General features: G+C 41.9%; 1 protein-coding gene across 5 annotated transcripts in view; it reads left to right on the forward strand.

Moving 5' to 3' along the window:
* Dock3 (dedicator of cytokinesis 3) overlaps positions 1-18,249 on the forward strand; it is a 364,288-nt gene that overhangs the window by 324,285 nt on the left and 21,754 nt on the right. For all 5 annotated transcript variants that reach the window (XM_075964736.1, XM_075964739.1, XM_075964737.1 and 2 more), the window contains exons 36-44: positions 631-691; positions 825-918; positions 2,043-2,191; positions 3,578-3,664; positions 5,147-5,251; positions 14,910-15,051; positions 16,409-16,575; positions 16,741-16,827; positions 17,263-17,442. In XM_075964736.1, the coding sequence (XP_075820851.1) occupies positions 631-691; positions 825-918; positions 2,043-2,191; positions 3,578-3,664; positions 5,147-5,251; positions 14,910-15,051; positions 16,409-16,575; positions 16,741-16,827; positions 17,263-17,442 (1,072 nt within the window). The remainder of the gene's footprint in view (positions 1-630; positions 692-824; positions 919-2,042; positions 2,192-3,577; positions 3,665-5,146; positions 5,252-14,909; positions 15,052-16,408; positions 16,576-16,740; positions 16,828-17,262; positions 17,443-18,249) is intronic.

Genomic DNA, 18,249 nt, shown 5'->3' on the forward strand with positions numbered 1-18,249 from the left:
CAAGAACTTAAACAGTTATTGACAGTATATGTGTGTAATATATATATATATATGTATATATGACATTTAGATAGAAGCTATATATAAAATCTTAATTTTTTCTAGTAAGTTGTGGTCCTGCATGACTTGAACCTTTGGTGTGAGTCCTATTTTTAGACTGGCCAAACTTCTAAGAAGTCCTCTTCAGCTTTGACAGTAATATCTTAACTTTATATGAATTCTAGACTAAGGTGTGGCTTCTAGTTCACATTTTCCTATAATATGAAACTTGCCCCCTAAGAATAACTCTCTGCCTCCCTGGGAACTTGAGAATTTGGCCATCTGCCTTACAGACAAATCCCTCTGTACTAAGGAGATTGGTAAGGGGCACTTAATACCTTGAGGATACATCTGGACTATATACTCTGCAACCAGAACAAGGAGTTCTACAGAGATCTTTTAACCCCAGGATTGGGTACAAAGCTGAGAAAGGTCTTACAATACAGTCCTCTTCTGTTGAAGGACTTCCTATTCAAAGGCATTCTACTTTCAGAACTGACCATGCTGATAGTCCAGTAATGCTGCTGTTTTATGTATTGTCCCAGGAGATACCACTTCATATCAGGGTCACATCTATGTTCTCTCTTTCAGGGACTGCATGAAAGGAGAAGAAACAGAGAACAAGAAGATTGGCTGCACTGTTAACCTAATGGTGAGAGGACACAAGTTCTTCCTCCTCCCCTCCTGATGACAAAGCCAGGGTTTTTGCTGGCTGACTGGAGCTTGGAAATGACCTTCAAAGGGGATAGACTCTTGCATCTTAAATATATTTCATTCTCTTACAGAACTTTTACAAATCTGAGATTAACAAAGAGGAAATGTATATCCGATACATCCATAAGCTTTGTGACATGCACTTACAGGCTGAAAACTACACAGGTGAGTCAGAGAAAGGAAAGAACTGTGTCTTCCCATTAGGACAGACATGGGGACTATACAGAGAAAGGCTTCAGAATGATATCTGCCAGATCTCAGCAGTGCCGGGTCCCTCACTCCTTCTTCCTGACATGTGTTCCATACATGTCCTCTACTGTCTGGGACTGTTCCACTCACCTCTGTTCCTCTCCATGTCTCTGAGGACTCGAGAGTAACTTCCAAATGCTTGTGCAGCAGGTTCAGAACATTTAAAGTTCTGTCACTCCTCAGAAATATAAGTTTGCTTATGTCTTAACAAAGCTGAAAGTAACCAAGATTGTGGCAAAGGAATGCCTCCTTAATCCTGGAATTTCTAGAGCTCACTGGTAGATCTGGCTCCTCTGCAACTGCACGCCAGCTCTTACACTGAGCTCCCAATACAGAGTGTGGACAGCATTAATCTTCTTGACAGGACAGATGTGAGCCTTTCCTTTATGTCTACAGTCTATGCAAAGTGCCTGTCATGATGTGTTTACTGAGAGCATCTCTGAATGAAGAGGAAGGATGCATGCATGGATGTTCTGTGTGATTGTACCATAGTCCCCTAAAGAGCCATCTTTTCTCCTGTGACCAAGCTCTGTTCTTTTTGTTGTTGCTGTTTTTTTCTTTCTTTTTTTTATTACTTTAAAAAAATACCAATCCAAATTCCCACTCCCTCTCCTCCTCCCATTCCCTCCACACACCCTCCCACCCCACCCCCTCTAATCCTGAGAGGGTAAGGCACTTTGCCTTGTGGAAAGTCCAAGGCCCTCCCCACAGTATTTATGCTGAGCAAGGTATACATCCAGAGAGAATAGGATCCCAAAAAGCCAGCACATGTAGTAGAGACAAATCCCAGTGCCACTGCCAGTGGCCCCTCAGTCTGCCCCAGCCATACAACTGTCAACCACATTCAGAGGGACTAGTTTGATGCTATGCTTGTTCATTCCTAGTCTAGTTGGAGTTGGTGAGCTCCCATTAGCTGAGGCAAACTGTCTCAGTGGATGCACCCCTCATGGGTGCTACCCATGCCTTGCTCTGATATTCTTGCTCAGCTCTTCCGGGGCCCACAGAGGAAACCCTGAGCCCTATGCTGTCTATCCCTGCAGAGGCTGCATTCACCCTGCTTCTTTACTGTGAGCTACTGCAATGGGAAGATAGGCCTCTACGGGAGTTCCTACACTACCCATCCCAGACTGAGTGGCAGCGGAAAGAGGGACTGTGTAGGAAGATCATCCACTACTTCAACAAAGGCAAGGTAATTGTCAGAAAGCAAGACCATCAGCCCCTCAACTTCTGCTGTACTGTGTGACATCTTTGTGATAGCTGAGGTTGGTGATAGGGTATCTAAGTTCATCATGTATAAGTTTGAATTAGTATTTGGAATCTGAGAAGAATAAACTAAATTAAATATCATGTAAAGTAATGTTTCTAAGTACCCAAGAGAAAGAAAATACAGTAATAATTGAGAGGAAGATGAAAGTATAGTTCAGTGGTAAAGAACTTACCCAGCTTTCACAGGGTCCTGGTGGGTTCAGTCCTCAGCACCACAAAAAGAAAAAAAGAAAGGCAATGAACAGTTGCTTAGAATGAAGTTCACTGCAGCCTTCTTCAGGCACCTGTTAGATGGGCCTCTTGCTGTAACAGGAACTGCATCACAGGAACAATATATATTCTCCAAGTAGGCAAAGATCATCTGAAGCCTAAAGTTATAGTCTTTTCATAAAAGAAAAGTGCTGGGCCTACTGCCAGATCTTTGACAGCTCCTTTCTGCCTGATTGCCATAATTTTTCTTAACTCAATTGATCCCTATTCAAAGGTTCATAATCCCTTTATTAACTTATTAAAGAAGTACTGAATAGCTATCATACCTGCTATTGTTCTAGCATCTGAAAATAAAGTACATAAGCATAGCTTTCTCCCTTATGTAGTTTATCTTCTAATATAGACTAATAAATACAACAAAAAAGTAAATATATTTTTAAGAGATAACATAAAACAGCAGACCAAAATACACTAAGAAGTACCTCTTCTAAAAGCAGTCAAGAGAGGCATAGAAGCTGTTGGCAGCAGCTGCTTGTTCATTTCCTGGATGCTCAGACCTGAAGTAACAACACAGAAACTGTATTATTATAATACTGTTTGGCCTATTAGCTCATGCTTCCTACTGGCTAGCTCTTATATCTTAACCATTTCTATTAATCTGTGTATCATCACGTGGTTGTGGCCTACTGGTAAGGTTCTGTCTGGCATCTGGCATCTGGCTCTTGCGGCAGCTACATGGCATTTCCCTGACTCTGCCTACTCTCTCCTCCTCTATCTGCTTGGAATGCCCACCTTGCCCTATTCTGTGCTGCAATTGGCCCAAAGCAGATTTTTTATTAACTAATGGTATTCACAGCATACAGAGGGGAATCCCACATCAAGAAGATAAGACATTTGAGCAAAAACTAGAAAGCTCTGCATGAGCTACAAAACAACAGTGTTGTGTGTTACTCTATATAAATTGGTTTTGAAGATTGTGTTCCTTTTAATACATGAGTTGGAGCTAGCCTTTTATTTTAGTCTTTCATATGTTCAGTGTGGACTTAACCATTCCTAGAATGCCTGAGGTGCTGAAGCCCTGTTCCTCTCTTTTTTCCAGAGCTGGGAGTTTGGAATCCCTCTGTGTAGAGAGCTGGCATGTCAATATGAGAGCCTCTATGATTATCAGAGCCTCAGCTGGATTCGGGTAAGCTTTGTCTCTTCCACTGTATGACTGACCAAAGACTCCTGGGCTTCTGGCATCAATTTTTAAGTAATGCCCAAGGCTCTTAGGTTATTACCATGGACAGAGACTAGATTTCTGCCCTTAAGATACTTACTGTCTGACTGGAGAACAAAAACACATACCTGATAGGTAGCTTTATTATCTGAACCCTAAAAGCTACTTGTATTCAGGGAAAGAAGAAGACATGATAGAATAGTGATTTCTGTGTGTGTGTGTGTGTGTGTGTGTGTGTGTGTGTGTGTGTGTGTGTGCGCACGCGAACATGCGTGCATATGTGCATGTGTACAACTTAGTTTCATGAAGAAGTTTTTCATGAACTTGTTTTGTTCAGTGATATATAAATTTTTTTAATTTATTATTTGTGAGTGTGCATGATATAAGGTAGGCATGCATGATGTGTGGAGTGAGGTGACTACTTTGTGGGGTTCATTCTTTCCTTTATCTTTACATGGGTTCTGGAGAGCAAACCCAGATCATCAGGCTTGTGCTGCCAGCAAATGCTTTTATAGCTCACCAGCACCTAATACTGTAAGAACTTTCCCCACTGCATCTTGTAATTATTTAAGCACTTTGTCTTTGCTCCCTTCTTTAGAGCAAAGTATTTAAAAATCACATTAAATGACCCATGGATTTTGAAAGTCTTTGTAAAGTCAGTGCTATCTTCTAAATCACAATATGTTCTTATTTCATCATCAGAGAAAAAATAGTGGTTTCAGAGTATCATCTACTACACCCCTGTCTGTGGCTAAGGCATTTGAGCTAAGACCAGAAATCTCTGGTCTAGATTAGAATTTGAGCATGATTCTCTAAAGTAACCTTTTTGGCTGATGTTTGAGGGCTACTGACTAAAGATGCTTAAATTTGAAGCTAGAATAGCCATACTGAAAAACTTGATGACTTTGTAATGTTAAACATGAATATTAGTTATCTTTTCAAATTTAAAATCTCCTAAATTGGAACCAACATCAATGATGTTCACAATTAAGGCTTCCTAACTGTGGTTAATAGTATCTTAATTCCAGTGAATAAGAGTGGATGCAGATGGACTGACATGCAGTGGTAGTGAGAGTTGCTGGTAGACAGCTCCCAGCAGCCCTAGTCAAGGATCAGATGGTGTAGCAAGTGTCAGTCAAATCATGTTAAATATTTACCTCTCAAGTTCAGGCCTCAGATCTCCATGGATCTGGGTCCATGCCCAGGGAAACTATGGAGAGCAACCTCACAGGGGGTGCAGTAGGCAGGCTTGTAGATGACAGTGAAAAAGGACAGAGGGCTTTCCTCCTCGATGATGCAGTTGCCTGGAGAAGCTGCTAGTATCTGTATCTAGGGGTTTACTTCCTTGTTTCCTAGATTGAATTACCATGACCTGTCTCTAGCAGACAATGTCTAGTTGAGCCTAGGAGAACTTGCTTTAGATAACAACCACACCTTTATTGTTAACAGAAAATGGAGGCCAGCTACTATGACAATATTATAGAGCAGCAACGCCTGGAGCCTGAGTTCTTCCGGGTTGGCTTTTATGGCAGGAAGTTTCCTTTCTTTCTTCGGGTAAGTCCATTCAAGTGGTCACAATAATTTTAAGTGTGTGTGATGGGGGTAGTGGTGATGGTGGGTATGTAGTGTATTCTTTGTTGGTATATACACATGTTCACACATGCATACTAAGGTCAGAGGTAGATGTCAGGTGTCTTTCCTCCATCACCTTCCACTTTATTTTTTTAAGATTTATATGTATTATTATTATTATTTTAGTTTTTCAAGACAGGATTTCTCTGTAGTTTTGGAGCCTGTCCTGAAGGAAGCTCTTGTAGACCAGGCTGGCCTCAAACTCACAGCCTGTCTCTGCTTCCGGAGTACTGGGGTTAATATATATATTATTTTTAAGAAAGAGAGAGGGGGAGGGAGAGAAGGAGAGAGTATGTATATAAGAGTGCACATGCCTGCAGAGCCTAGAAGAGGTCATTATAACCCTGTGTGACTGGAGTTACAGAGAGTTGTGAGCTTTCTGATGTGTGTGCTAGAAAATTAACTCAGATCCTCTGCAAAAGCAGTAGGTGCTGTTAACTGCTAAGATATTTCTCTACCTTCTTCACTTTTGAAAGCCTGAAGCTCATTAATCCCATTAGGCTGTGTGGCCAGTGAGCTTCATGAATCTATCAACCTCCACATTACTGGTGCTAAGGTTAGATATGCATACCTCCATGACCAGCTTTTTACGTAGATTCTGGGGATCCAAGCTTAGGTCCTCATTCTTGCACTACAGGTACCAACTAAACCATCTCCGGAGCCCACAAGAACATTTATATTATACATGTACTTCACTTAACACCTGTATACTCGCCTTTCAATTTCCTGTATTTTACTGACTACTTCTTTCCAAAGAGCTGATCAGTTAATCAAAAAATATTTGCCTCATTTAACAGTACGGTCACCTTCAATTCTATCTTAATCCGCAGTATTATTCTGTGTTTACTAGGAACGTGTCAGGAAGTGCCTAGTGCCTAAAGACTCCTAGAGAGGGACTTTCCAACTTCTGCCTCCAGTGCTTGGAACCTTCACTGTAACTCATCTTAGCCAATAGCATTAGTGGAGCCCTGATCTTAACAGTAGGCAAATCTCTTAGGTGTTTGTCTAAAATGGTGTGTTTTTTTTTCCCTTTGAATGCACTGTAATTCATATAGGCGGGATGAAGAATTGTCATTGACAGGCACTTAGTTCTCAGGTCCCTGTGAGAGTTCTAAGATCTAAATTTAGCTACAAAAGACTAAGAAGCCATTTCCATGACACAAGATAACAACAGCAACTTCTCTCTTTCAATGGGAGAAAAATGTCCAAATTAATGATCTAGAATGTACACTCACAGTACAGAAGGGTAACTTGTGCAGACATCTGGTGACAGCAGGTAAGCCATTGTGAAGTAAAGGGCAGAATTTCATCTTTATTTACAATTCACTGCAATATATCACGTTGTGCATAGAAATAAGAAACTCATTCAGGGCCAGGCTTCATATACTTTGTATAGTTTGGAACTACTGTTCAAATACAGTTTAATTTTTTTAATGCTACAGTAACAAACCACATTATAAGAAAATTGTTAAGGCAGGAATCATGACGCACAACTGTAAACCCAGCATTTTGAAAATGGAGGCAGGAAGATCGTAAGTTTCAGGCCAGCCTGCACTACACAGACCTCATCTCCCAAAAAAAAAAAAAGAAAAAAAGAAAAATGTTGTGTTAAAGGAATAATAGGAAAGACTTAGGTTAAATATCATATATAATACAGCAGGCAACTTAATATCTCAGCTGTAATATTTAAGTTTAAGGTGTTAGTAGTACTATCCTGAATTTGGAAAGTAAAGCATTCAGAAGTAGTTTCTGACACACTTTGAGCCTCTTTTTGTTTGGTTTTGATTTTTGAGATAGGATCTCACATTATCCAACCTGGCTTTGAACTAGTTATGTAGCTGAGACTGCCTTTGAACCTGATCTTGTGCAATGCAAACCAAACCCAAGACTTTGTTCATGCAAGGCAAGTGCTCTATTAACTGAGCTGTATCCCCAGATCTTGGACTTATTCTACTCAAGAAATATTTCTCAATTAAGCTTGATAACATCTTGTTCATAAACTTATTTTATGGCTTTAAAGAGCCTCAGTCTTGTCTAAGCCTCCATATATTTTTAAATCACTATACCAAGTTTCTCTGTAGGCTGAAAGATAATTGGAATAGTTCAGAATAACAAGTATGTTTTGAGAATCTTTCACAGTTAAAAAATTCCTTAGTTGGTCTATTGAGGCACAGTAAGTGGAGCATCCAATCTGTGCAACCCTTCCACCACTCATATGGTCACAGCCTAGACAGTTTCCTTTTGTATCTTAAACTCTGCCTTATAGAGAATACCAATGAAAAATGAGACTAATCCATAATGTATAAATCTTGTTCCTGGTCCTGACAGCCATCTGTGATGCTCAACATTGTTCCTGTCGCTTCCTTCTGAACGTTATTGGTTTAGGGTTAGCAAGCTGAGAAATATGGCAGGTAGTCCTGCATCTACCATAACTTAAGTCTGCTCATCTGTTCCAGAAACAATGGTTTCATAGCTTTTAGCATGGGAGTTAGAGTTTGAAATTCAACAAATCCTAGAAGCTTCCTAAGTGAAAACACAACTCCTGTATACATGGCCATTTCATTGTTTGGATCATAAGCAAGGCAGGAAACATCCCAGCAAAGGCTTCTGCTTCTGGTTCTTCATGATGCAGGAGATGAAGTAAAAGTAGGAAAAATGTGTTCAATAGCATCTAATGGGTGTAAAAGATTCTTAAAGGAACAAGTATTTGAAGGTGTCCAGGTAGGATTATACCAATCCCACAGATGAAATGCAGTGTATCAGGAACTGCAGCAAACTAATAGTGGACCAAGCACAATTGGTAAGCGTGTCTAAGAGAACTAAACCACCACTTGCAACATTTTCTACAGTCCATATATAGCTGGTTACTAATGTGAGCCTGGAAAAATGCCAACAGAGTTAACCACAGCATTGGTCTCTTCTGATTTCCCATAAGCAGTGCTAGCACCCAAACAGATTCAAACAGAAAGGGACTATAATCAGTTCTGCTCAAGAAAGACACAAATTTTGAAATCAACCCTTCCTAGATTATGTTGCCATGGGGACTTTTCCCTAGAAAGCAATTTCCTAGCAGTTTCAGTATCTCAGAAAAGACTTTCCAAATTGTTGCTGTTTATATCTTTGATGGTGTACCATCAGCAGAGCAATCCACAGAGCCCAGACTGCTGTAGTTTTCCTTCAGGGGAAAAAAATGCCAACATCAGGAAACAAGCTTATAGTCTCCTTTACAGCACCTGGTTGTCTTCCCTAGCTTTCTCTTCTCCATAATAACTTCTGTCCAGTTCCATTCCATTCCTGTACTGTCATTTTCTGGGGAATCCACATTCACTTTGGTAAGTCTGGGAATGAGAGACAAAGTGAGGAATGCATAAGGGGTTGAACCTTCCATGGGAAGTGGTGTAGAAGTCAGGCTGTTGCCAAAGTGGGTATGTGACTATTTATTTATTCAAGTGCAAACCATATGATCCAGTAGTTATCCTGTCTCTAGGCTGTATTTCTCAAATGACTTAAGTAAAGTTGTCCCTTTGAATGAGCACTGGCGCTGCAATGCACTAAAACTGCTCTGATTGCCCCCAGTTCCAGTATCTTAGTAAAGTTCTATGTCCACAAACTTCAGCCAACAGATGGGAAAGATCACTAAACGCCTTTAAAATATTTAAGATCTCCTTGGGAAAATTGCTTTAACCAGTGAGCACTAACAAGTTTAATATAATAGCAAGAGTCTGCTGGTTCCCTAAGAGTTGGAGGACAGGAAGTGACCCATCATACTAACAGATTCCAGGACATCTATACTTCAGATGTAAAACAGGTCAGCTTTCACTTTTTCTAGGAAGTACTCATTCTTAGATAAAAGTATATATATACATACACATACACACACACACACACACACACACACACACACACACACACACACACATATATATATATATTACCTGTTTTGGTAATAAAAGAGGGACAGCAGACTCTTTCTGCTTAATAATTATTTCTATGAAGGTTCCAAGTCTGTTCCAAAGAGAAATTTTTTGAGGACTGACTAGGCTTTCTTAGCATATAACTACCATTCAGGGCAAGCATTTCAGAAGATCCTCTAATAGTCTGGTGTGGTGATTTATGCTTACTTGGAACCTCAGGCAGGCAAATTGCAAGTGCAAGGCCAACCTGAGCTACATAGTAAGTTCTAGAGCAGTCTAGGCTCTTCGACAGGGAGACCCTGTCTAAATAAGTAGCAATGGAAGCCAAATGTAATGGTGCTGCACTCTTGTAATCCTAGCACTTGGGAGGTGGAAACAGGAGAATCAAAAGTTCAAGGTCATCCTTAGGCACGTAGTGACTGTGAGGCCAGTGTGAGCTACATGAGACTCTGTCTCCAAAAACAGAAAAAAAATAATAGTTGAACTATAGGTCAATAAAAGGTGAAAGGAGCCGGGCAGTGGTGGCGCACATCTTTAGTCCCAGCACTCGGGAAGCAGAGGCAGGCAATAAACAATATCTGTTGTCTCATGTTTCTGTCTCCCAAGCAAGAATACCCTATCAAGTTTAGGCTCACTTTCACCTCCTCAAGTACATGTCACAGAACATACAACGTCTCAGATTCTTAGCTCGTTTGGACTCTTACTGGCGCTTGCCAGTTAGAGTCTGGCTCTTCACTGTGGCTGCAAAGGTCTGCAGTAATGGGAGAAAAACAAAGAATGTTAGGAAGTAACACTTGTCAGCCCATCCCTCCTGCTTATAGAGAGTAGTACCTGTTAGCTGGTTGAAGCATGCAGATTTCCCTGGCTTAACCTCTTATCTTCCCTTCCTTAAACTGCTCAGTTCAATGACAAGTGGAAGTAGATGACAGGGTGCAAGTAGTGGCAGTTAGATCTTTTTGTTGGGATGCTTGCGTTAGTGTACAAGTGACAGAAACCAACAGCCAGCCTCAAGGTCAGCACTTGTGTACCTTCCTCTTCCTGGTCCTTTCCCTAAGGTTTAGCTACTCCTCACCACCCCTTCAGCTCACTTAGCTTGGTTTCTCTGGGTTGTCTGCCTCCCCCACCTCACAATTTTGATTATCTACTGATCTTCAAGGAGAAAGGAAAACATCCAGCCCTCCTTTCTTAGGAGAATTCCTGTTTCTCTTCACTTGATTTATGAACAGGTCCTTGTGGAGATTATGTGTATGTTAGTGGATGTTGACAAAGCCAGTGCTTTAAAGATGTAGTCAGCCCTCTATGTCCATGGGTTCCACTTCTGCAGATTCAACCAACCAAGGACAGAACATACTTGGGGGGGAGGGATGTCACCTGTACCAAATGTATACAAACTTGTTTTTCCATGTTGTCATTCCCTAAATAATACAGTAAAACAACAGTTTTATAGAATTTATATCTTGAGGCCGGGTGGTGGTAGTACATGCCTTTAATCCCTGCACTTGGGAAGCAGAGGCAGGCAGATCTCTGTGAGTTCGAGGCCAGCCTGGTCTACAAGAGCTACAGAGAATCCCTGTCTCAAAAAACAAAAAAAAAAAAAACCCTTACATCCTGGTTTGTTTTTTTTTTTTTTTTTTGGTTTTTCGAGAAAGGGTTTCTCTGTGGCTTTGGAGCCTGTCCTGGAACTAGCTCTGTAGACCAGGCTGGTCTCGAACTCACAGAGATCTGCCTGCCTCTGCCTCCCGAGTGCTGGGATTAAAGGCGTGCGCCACCACCGCCCGGCCAATATTCTGTCTGTGTGTCTGCCTGCAGGCTAGAAGAGGGCACCAGACCCCATTACAGATGGTTGTGAGCCACCATGTGGTTGCTGGGAATTGAACTCAGGACCTTTGGAAGAGCAGGCAATGCTCTTAACCTCTGAGCCATCACTCCAGCACACATCCTGGTATTTTAAGTACCCTAAAGATGATGTGAAGTATATAGGAAAATATGTTCTGCTTATATATGAAGTTATATCTTTATATAAGGACTTGAGCTCTGCAGTCTTTGGAGTCTTTACTGGTAATAGTTTTCCATTCTGATTCACCCACATATGTAACTCAGTCTTACTCGAGATAAGAATAAGATAGGTTGAGGTCCCCCAAAGCCTTACCTGTGATCAGCTCTGCCCCACAAAGTGTATAGCTGTCCTTAGGATGCTGTGCCCCTTCTTCTGTCTCTCTCTTTTCTTCTTTACCTCCCCTTAAAACTCCCCCCTTTTCACAAAGACATGTCAAAAAGGGATCCCGATGTCAGATGTGACTTGCTGAAATGGCCTGGTGAGCCAGCTAGGTGGGCAGTGCGACTTGTAGGTTTTTAAATTTTTATTTGTGTGAGTGTCTGCATCTGTGTAAGTGTGTTGGTATGCGTGCACACACATAGAGGCCAAAAAGGTATGTCAGGTGTCCTCCTCAATCCCTCTTTCCCTATTCCTTTGGGGTAGGATCTCTCCTGAACCTGGGTCTTACATGTTTTCCACTAGGCTGGAAGACAACAAGCCCCAGTAGTTACCCTGTCTCTGCTTACCTCAGAGCTGCGGTTACAGCTATGTTTGGGACATCCAAATGTTACATTAGTGCTAGGATGAAGGGGCGTGGTCGATCGGTATTTAGAATTAACCAGACCAGTTTAATATAATAGATTCAGCTTTTAATAAACAGAAGAAAGGAAACTTACAAACCCTGGGTTCCAGCCGTCCAGGAGCGCAGGGAACAAAAGAGGAAGAGGCAAGTGCACCTGGCTGTTTTATCTGTTTTTCTGTGGCCCCAGGGGGACACACCCTAAACAGAATGTGATTGGCTGAAGTTCCCCATCATCTCCCCCTTTGTCTAAACAAGATCAAACCAAACCCAATACAACTATATACAATAGGAACAAATACCAAATATAAAATTACAAACAACAAACAATATTAAGCAAGAAACATAACAAATGTTTTACTAAGCATTTTATTTCAAGGAGTCTAAATAATGTAGAGGGTAACTACAATTATCTAATCTTTAACTCCATCAAAGATCTGAGAAGGGAATTAATAATACTTAACAAACAAGAGATATCCACAATGTGCAACAAATGAAGGAGACAACTGACTACCTGGCAATCACCCAAAGTCTCGTTTGCAATGTTGAGGCAACCAACTTTGGCTAAGGCCTAACATAACTGATACACCATTTTTAAAGGCAAGGAACCTTTTAGAACTATCTTACCCTGTCTTGGCAAGATAAGACAATCCTGTTTTTACCCATTTATGGATACTCTGTATCTCTGTCAGTAGTTTAGGTATGGGCTCTTTTTTTGCCCAAAGGCCAGTTCTGTCAAGAAGAAAAGCTCCAAGTGGGGTGTCCTTGGTGCTCAACATTCTCTCGGGAGTAGAGCAGTGTTGCCAGGAGTGATCGTGTCTCATTAGCATGGAACTCTAGGTTAGATTAAAGGCCATTTTTTACAGCTCTTCAAAGAGGTTGAAGATTATACTATCTATATTAAATATATTCTCTATGTATCTAAAGAACCTTATTAACCTAAATATAAATATGACAAACATAAATAATGTAATTTTCAATGCCTATCTAACTTGAAAACTAAGAGAATAAACAACTGTGCAATAAATGAGGACAATGACCTTCAAATGTAAACAGTGTATATTATTACATAAATAATATCAGAGGTAGAAATGTACACTGTAATATGGTAAATATATGTATATATATCAATACAATATATATATTAATACATAACAAATGTATTCAACAGAGGTAGAAGCATACTCACATACAATATTTAATATACTTTAACTTTTGTATCAATATACAAGAATCAATACCAATATAATTTTCTAAAAACAATAACTCACAAATACCAATATTCCATCACCAATTAATCCCCCTTTTTTAATATAATAGATTCAGCTTTTAATAAACAGAAGAAAAAAAACTTACAAACCCAGGGTTCCAGCCATCTAGGAGCACAGAAAATAAAAGAAAAAGAGGCAAACACACCTGGATGTTTTATCTGCTTTTCTGTGGCCCCAGGGGGACACACCCTAAACAAAATGTGATTGGCTAAAGTTCCCCATCACTAGGATCTGAGCTCTGTTCCTCGTGGTTGTGCAGCAAGAGCTCTTAAACCATTGAACCATCTTTCCAGCCCTCCTCCTAGTAGATTTGACTGGGGCTTCTAGCTATTCATACATGACCAGCTGTGAGGTAGATAGAGCAATAGGAGTTAAGAGTGTCTTGTTTACAAGGAAACTTTAGCCCATAAAGAGAAAAACTAAGACCTAACCCAAACCAAATGTGTGCATGTCTGTAACCCCAGAATTCAGGAGGCTGGGGCAGGAGGATCACCTATTGTTCAAGGCTAATCTGTACTGTATATTGAGACTAAGAAAGGTAAGGAACGAGAGAAAGATTGGCATTTGTTCTACTTATAGAGAGAATGATATAAATTTTTTCTGCTGACATGTTTGCAAAGAAATTTGCTGCCAAAAGGATTTATCAAGTTTAATAAGTAATAGATATCAATAGTACAATGTTTAGCTACACATGATCACTTCCAATTTAAAATTTTCAGCACTCGTGGCATTCACTTTTTAACACACACTTGCTAGTCTCCCCGGCCACCTCTCACCAGTTCTACAAACATACATCATTTCAATCTATGCTTTCTCGTAGTTTGGCTGTTACCATATGTAGTTTGCTTGTTCCCACTCTTGTATAGCAGACCAACCAAGTGGGCCTTTCAGGGCTTTTAAAAAATTTTACCTTTCCCAAGTAGAGTATCCCTCCTTCCCCCAAGTTTTTTTTTATATTTTAGTATTTTATTTGTCATTATTGTTTTTTTATTGAAAAAAAATTTCCGCCTCCTCCCAGCCTCCCATTTCCCTCCCCCTCTTCCCACTCCTCTCCCCCTCCCCCCACTCCTCTCCCCCTCCCTCTCCAGTCTGAAGAGCAGTCAGGGTTCCCTGCCCTGTGGAAAGTCCAAAGTCCTCCCCCCTCCATCCTGGTCTAGGAAGGTGAACATTCAAACTGGCTAGGCTCCCACAAAGCCAGAATATGAAGTAGGATCAAAACCCAGTGCCATTGTCCTTGGCTTCTCAGCAGCCCTCATTGTCCACCATATTCAGAGAGTTGGTTTTATCCCATGCTTTTTCAGTCACAGTCCAGCTGGCCTTGGTGAGCTCCCAATAGATCAGCCCCACTGTCTCCGTGGGTGGGTGCACCCCTTGTGGTCCTGACTTCTTTGCTCATGTTCTCCCTCCTTCTGCTCTTCATTGGGACCTTGGGAGCTCAGTCCGGTGCTCCAGTGTGGGTCTCTGTCTCTATCTCCATCCATCGCCAGATGATCACCATAGAACCTTCATCTGGAGATGGATGGAGATAGAGACAGAGATTCCCCCAAGTTTTATACATTCTCCCTAGAACTGCAACACCACAGAACAACCATCTCCTCATCTGTCCCTCTCCCTTCTCAACTGTAATTTCTCTTAAGACAGGGACTGAGTACTGTGTCCTGTACCTGTCCCTAGGAACAAAGGAGGTTCCTAGGGTATATTTATGCATGAAAACTGCTGCTATGTAGAAATGGAGTCAGGCACATGCAAGGCATAGAATGTACTTTCATGTTTTTGGCAGAACAAAGAATATGTGTGCCGTGGTCATGACTACGAGAGGCTGGAAGCCTTCCAGCAGAGGATGCTCAGTGAGTTCCCACAGGCCGTTGCTATGCAGCACCCCAACCATCCTGATGATGCCATCCTACAGTGTGATGCTCAGTGTATCTTTTGAAATTTGGTAGAGTGGGAAAGGCCGGGATCCTGAGATGTAAGTCCCACCACCAACCATTCCTCTACCTTGTGGCTGGCCTTCTATTTTTATTTAGGTTACCTGTCATCCCAAATCTAGGTGTAGCTTTACCATTAAACCCACATTTAGCAAGATACTCAGTCCTCCTAAGAAGCAGTCGCATGCCATTAACCATGGATGACCTCATAAGTTATAAGCTGAGCTTCAGGGACTGATGGTCAGGCTAGTTACCCTCATGAGTTTAGTCTCTACCCTGGACTCTACAGGGCCAGGCCAATCACTGAATAAGGCGATTATGGTCCCAACAGGGCTCTTGGCATGGGCTTACCACCTATGATGCAACCTGCTCTACTTTCCTGTGCAGTTTTTGTCCCTTGTCTTTGTTAAGTTGCCCGTAGCAGAGTGCCATGGGGGAGAGGGAAGTAAAGAATGCCTATGACTTGATGGCATTTGGAAGTTTCAGTGCAAACACTGGTCCGCCCCTCACTGCCCACTTTACACAGATTTGTTGGAAGTTATATGCTCGTCATCATGAGGCAGACTTGTTCCAGAGAGTAAACGGCAAGTAGACACCCATTCATGTTCTCTTCACAAAGACCTCAGGCAGAATTTTAATTGAAAGGTTGTTTTGACTGGGCCTGTTGACATATGCCTGTAATCCCAGTAAGGTACCAAGTTTAAGACATGTCAAAGCTACAGGGTGAATTTAACGTTAACCTGGGTAGTTTAGTGAGACCCTGGGTCAGAATGCAAAAGGGACTAGAGATACAGCCCATTGGATAAGCTTATCATTCCCATCCCAAAGCCTTGGTCATATGCCCTAATGCCACAAAAAAAAATAAATGAATGAAAGAAAGAAAGAAAGGAAGGAAGGAAGGAAGGAAGGAAGGAAGGAAGGAAGAAAGAAAGAAAGAAAGAAAGAAAGAAAGAAAGAAAGAAAGAAAGAAAGGGAAAGAACTGAAAAAATCAAAAATAAAGGAAACAAAAAGACTGTTTTATATAAAATCCATTTAGATACTATGGGCGGACCCAGATACTTATTTCTGTGGTGTGGATATTGCACATCCTGCTTGTTTAATCACTCTCTTAAAGGGACACTTGCTACCTCACCTTGGCTGAATGCTCATGACATTCTCTGTTGTAGCAGGAGGGAAGGGGGAGGGAGGGAGGTCTGTCTAACTGCTTAGGTCTGATGGATCCTGCTGCCTCCACCACAACTTCTAGGAAGGAACAAAGGCAGCGTGCACTTCATTACAGAGAGGACAAGAGGCTGCCACTTCAGTCGTTTTCTCTGCCAAGTCTAGATTTCTCCTTCACTTCGTGTCCAGATTTACAGATCTATGCAGTGACACCTATTCCAGATTATGTGGATGTTCTACACATGGATAGAGTACCTGATCGTGTCAAGAGCTTTTACCGTGTCAACAATGTGAGGAAATTCCGGTATGACAGACCTTTCCACAAAGGCCCCAAGGACAAAGAGAATGAATTCAAGGTAAACAGTACAGGAAGTGGATGCAGGGCACATAGCAAATCCGGGGCAAGCCCTGCTTCTCAGGAACGATCGCCTTTGCACCCTCCCATCAGGACTAACTCTGTGCCCTTGTCTGTGCCCTTGTCTGTGCCCTCGTCTGTGCCCTCGTCTGTGCCCTCCCTGCAGAGCCTGTGGATTGAGCGCACCACACTGACACTGACCCACAGCTTGCCTGGCATTTCTCGGTGGTTTGAAGTGGAAAGGAGGGAACTGGTAAGTTATGCCTCAGAAGGCTTAAACTTTCTTGCTACTCCTCAGCCCATCTCTAGGGAGCTTTCTCTAAGGACTAAAGAAAGAACAAACTTTAGCACCTACCTGGCCTCAGTTCCCTAAGGCCAATCCTATGCCAGAAGCTTTGGTAGCTTCTCATCTAGACCACAGGACACTCCTAAACATCAGGTATTTTTCAGTTTACAAATGAAAAAAATAAATATATAAATTCTGATATTCTAGAAGCCAGAAATCCATGACTGCAGAACTAACCCTCCTAACTATTTTCTATACTTCCTTAAGTCAGAAAAGTGAAAACACTATGAAGTCCTCTGTCCACAGGAAGGAGGATTGGCATCACAGGTTATCATCGCTCTGTTCTCAGGGTATGAGGAGCAGTTCTCATGCCTTGAGAGGACTCTGTGTGTGTGCCCACAGGTGGAGGTGAGTCCTCTGGAGAATGCCATCCAAGTAGTCGAGAATAAGAATCAGGAGCTGCGAGCTCTGATCAGCCAGTATCAACACAAACAAGTGCATGGCAACATCAATCTGCTCAGCATGTGCCTGAATGGTGTCATTGATGCAGCTGTCAATGGAGGCATTGCACGCTACCAGGAGGTAAGGTGGAGGCCTTGACCAAACTTAGCCAGTCAGCCTGCTAAGAATACAGTTCACAGGCTCCTCTCCCCAAAGTTATACCCTCTTCTGGAAGAGGTGGTTCTGAGATCAAAGTTGTAAACTCTTAGCCACTCTCTATTTCTGTAGCACATATCTCTGGCTCCCCCCACCACAGTCTCTGTCAGATGGATAACTCATCTGATTATAAAGTGGCTTCCTGGGGTCCTTAAGAAACCCAGTCTTGCTGAGCAGTGGTGGCACACGCCTTTAATCCCAGCACTTGGGAGGCAGAGGCAGGCAGATCTCTATGAGTTCGAGGCCAGCCTGGTCTACAAGTGCTAGTTTCGGGACAGGCTCCAAAAGCTACAGAGAAACCCTGTCTTGAAAAACCAAAGGAAAAAAAAAAAGAAACCCAGTCTTTCATGGAGACAGGCTACCTAAGAAACTGGTGCACGTAGCATGAATAATAAAAACCCAGAGACATATTGAGCTTCAACCTGAAGATCAGAAATGAGTTCCTATCTCACCCCAGCTTATATTCCTCTCTACTGCTGGGATTAAAGGCGTGCATCATTACCACCCGGTTTCTATGGCGAACTAGTGTGGCTACTAGGATTAAAGGTGTGTGCCACCAATGTCCAGTCTGTACAGCTGATCAGTGTGACTGTTTTACTCTCTGATCTTCAGGCAAGCTTTACTTATTAAAATGCAAATAAAATATCACCACAGGTGCACAGTCTCCGGATACCGGTTCTGCCCGGCATAGTCATGCCATCCAAGCTTTGTGAGAAACCAGAGCTAGCATCC

The sequence above is a fragment of the Microtus pennsylvanicus genome, chromosome 3 (genome assembly GCF_037038515.1).
Source record: "Microtus pennsylvanicus isolate mMicPen1 chromosome 3, mMicPen1.hap1, whole genome shotgun sequence".
NCBI classification, from domain to species: domain Eukaryota; kingdom Metazoa; phylum Chordata; class Mammalia; order Rodentia; family Cricetidae; genus Microtus; species Microtus pennsylvanicus.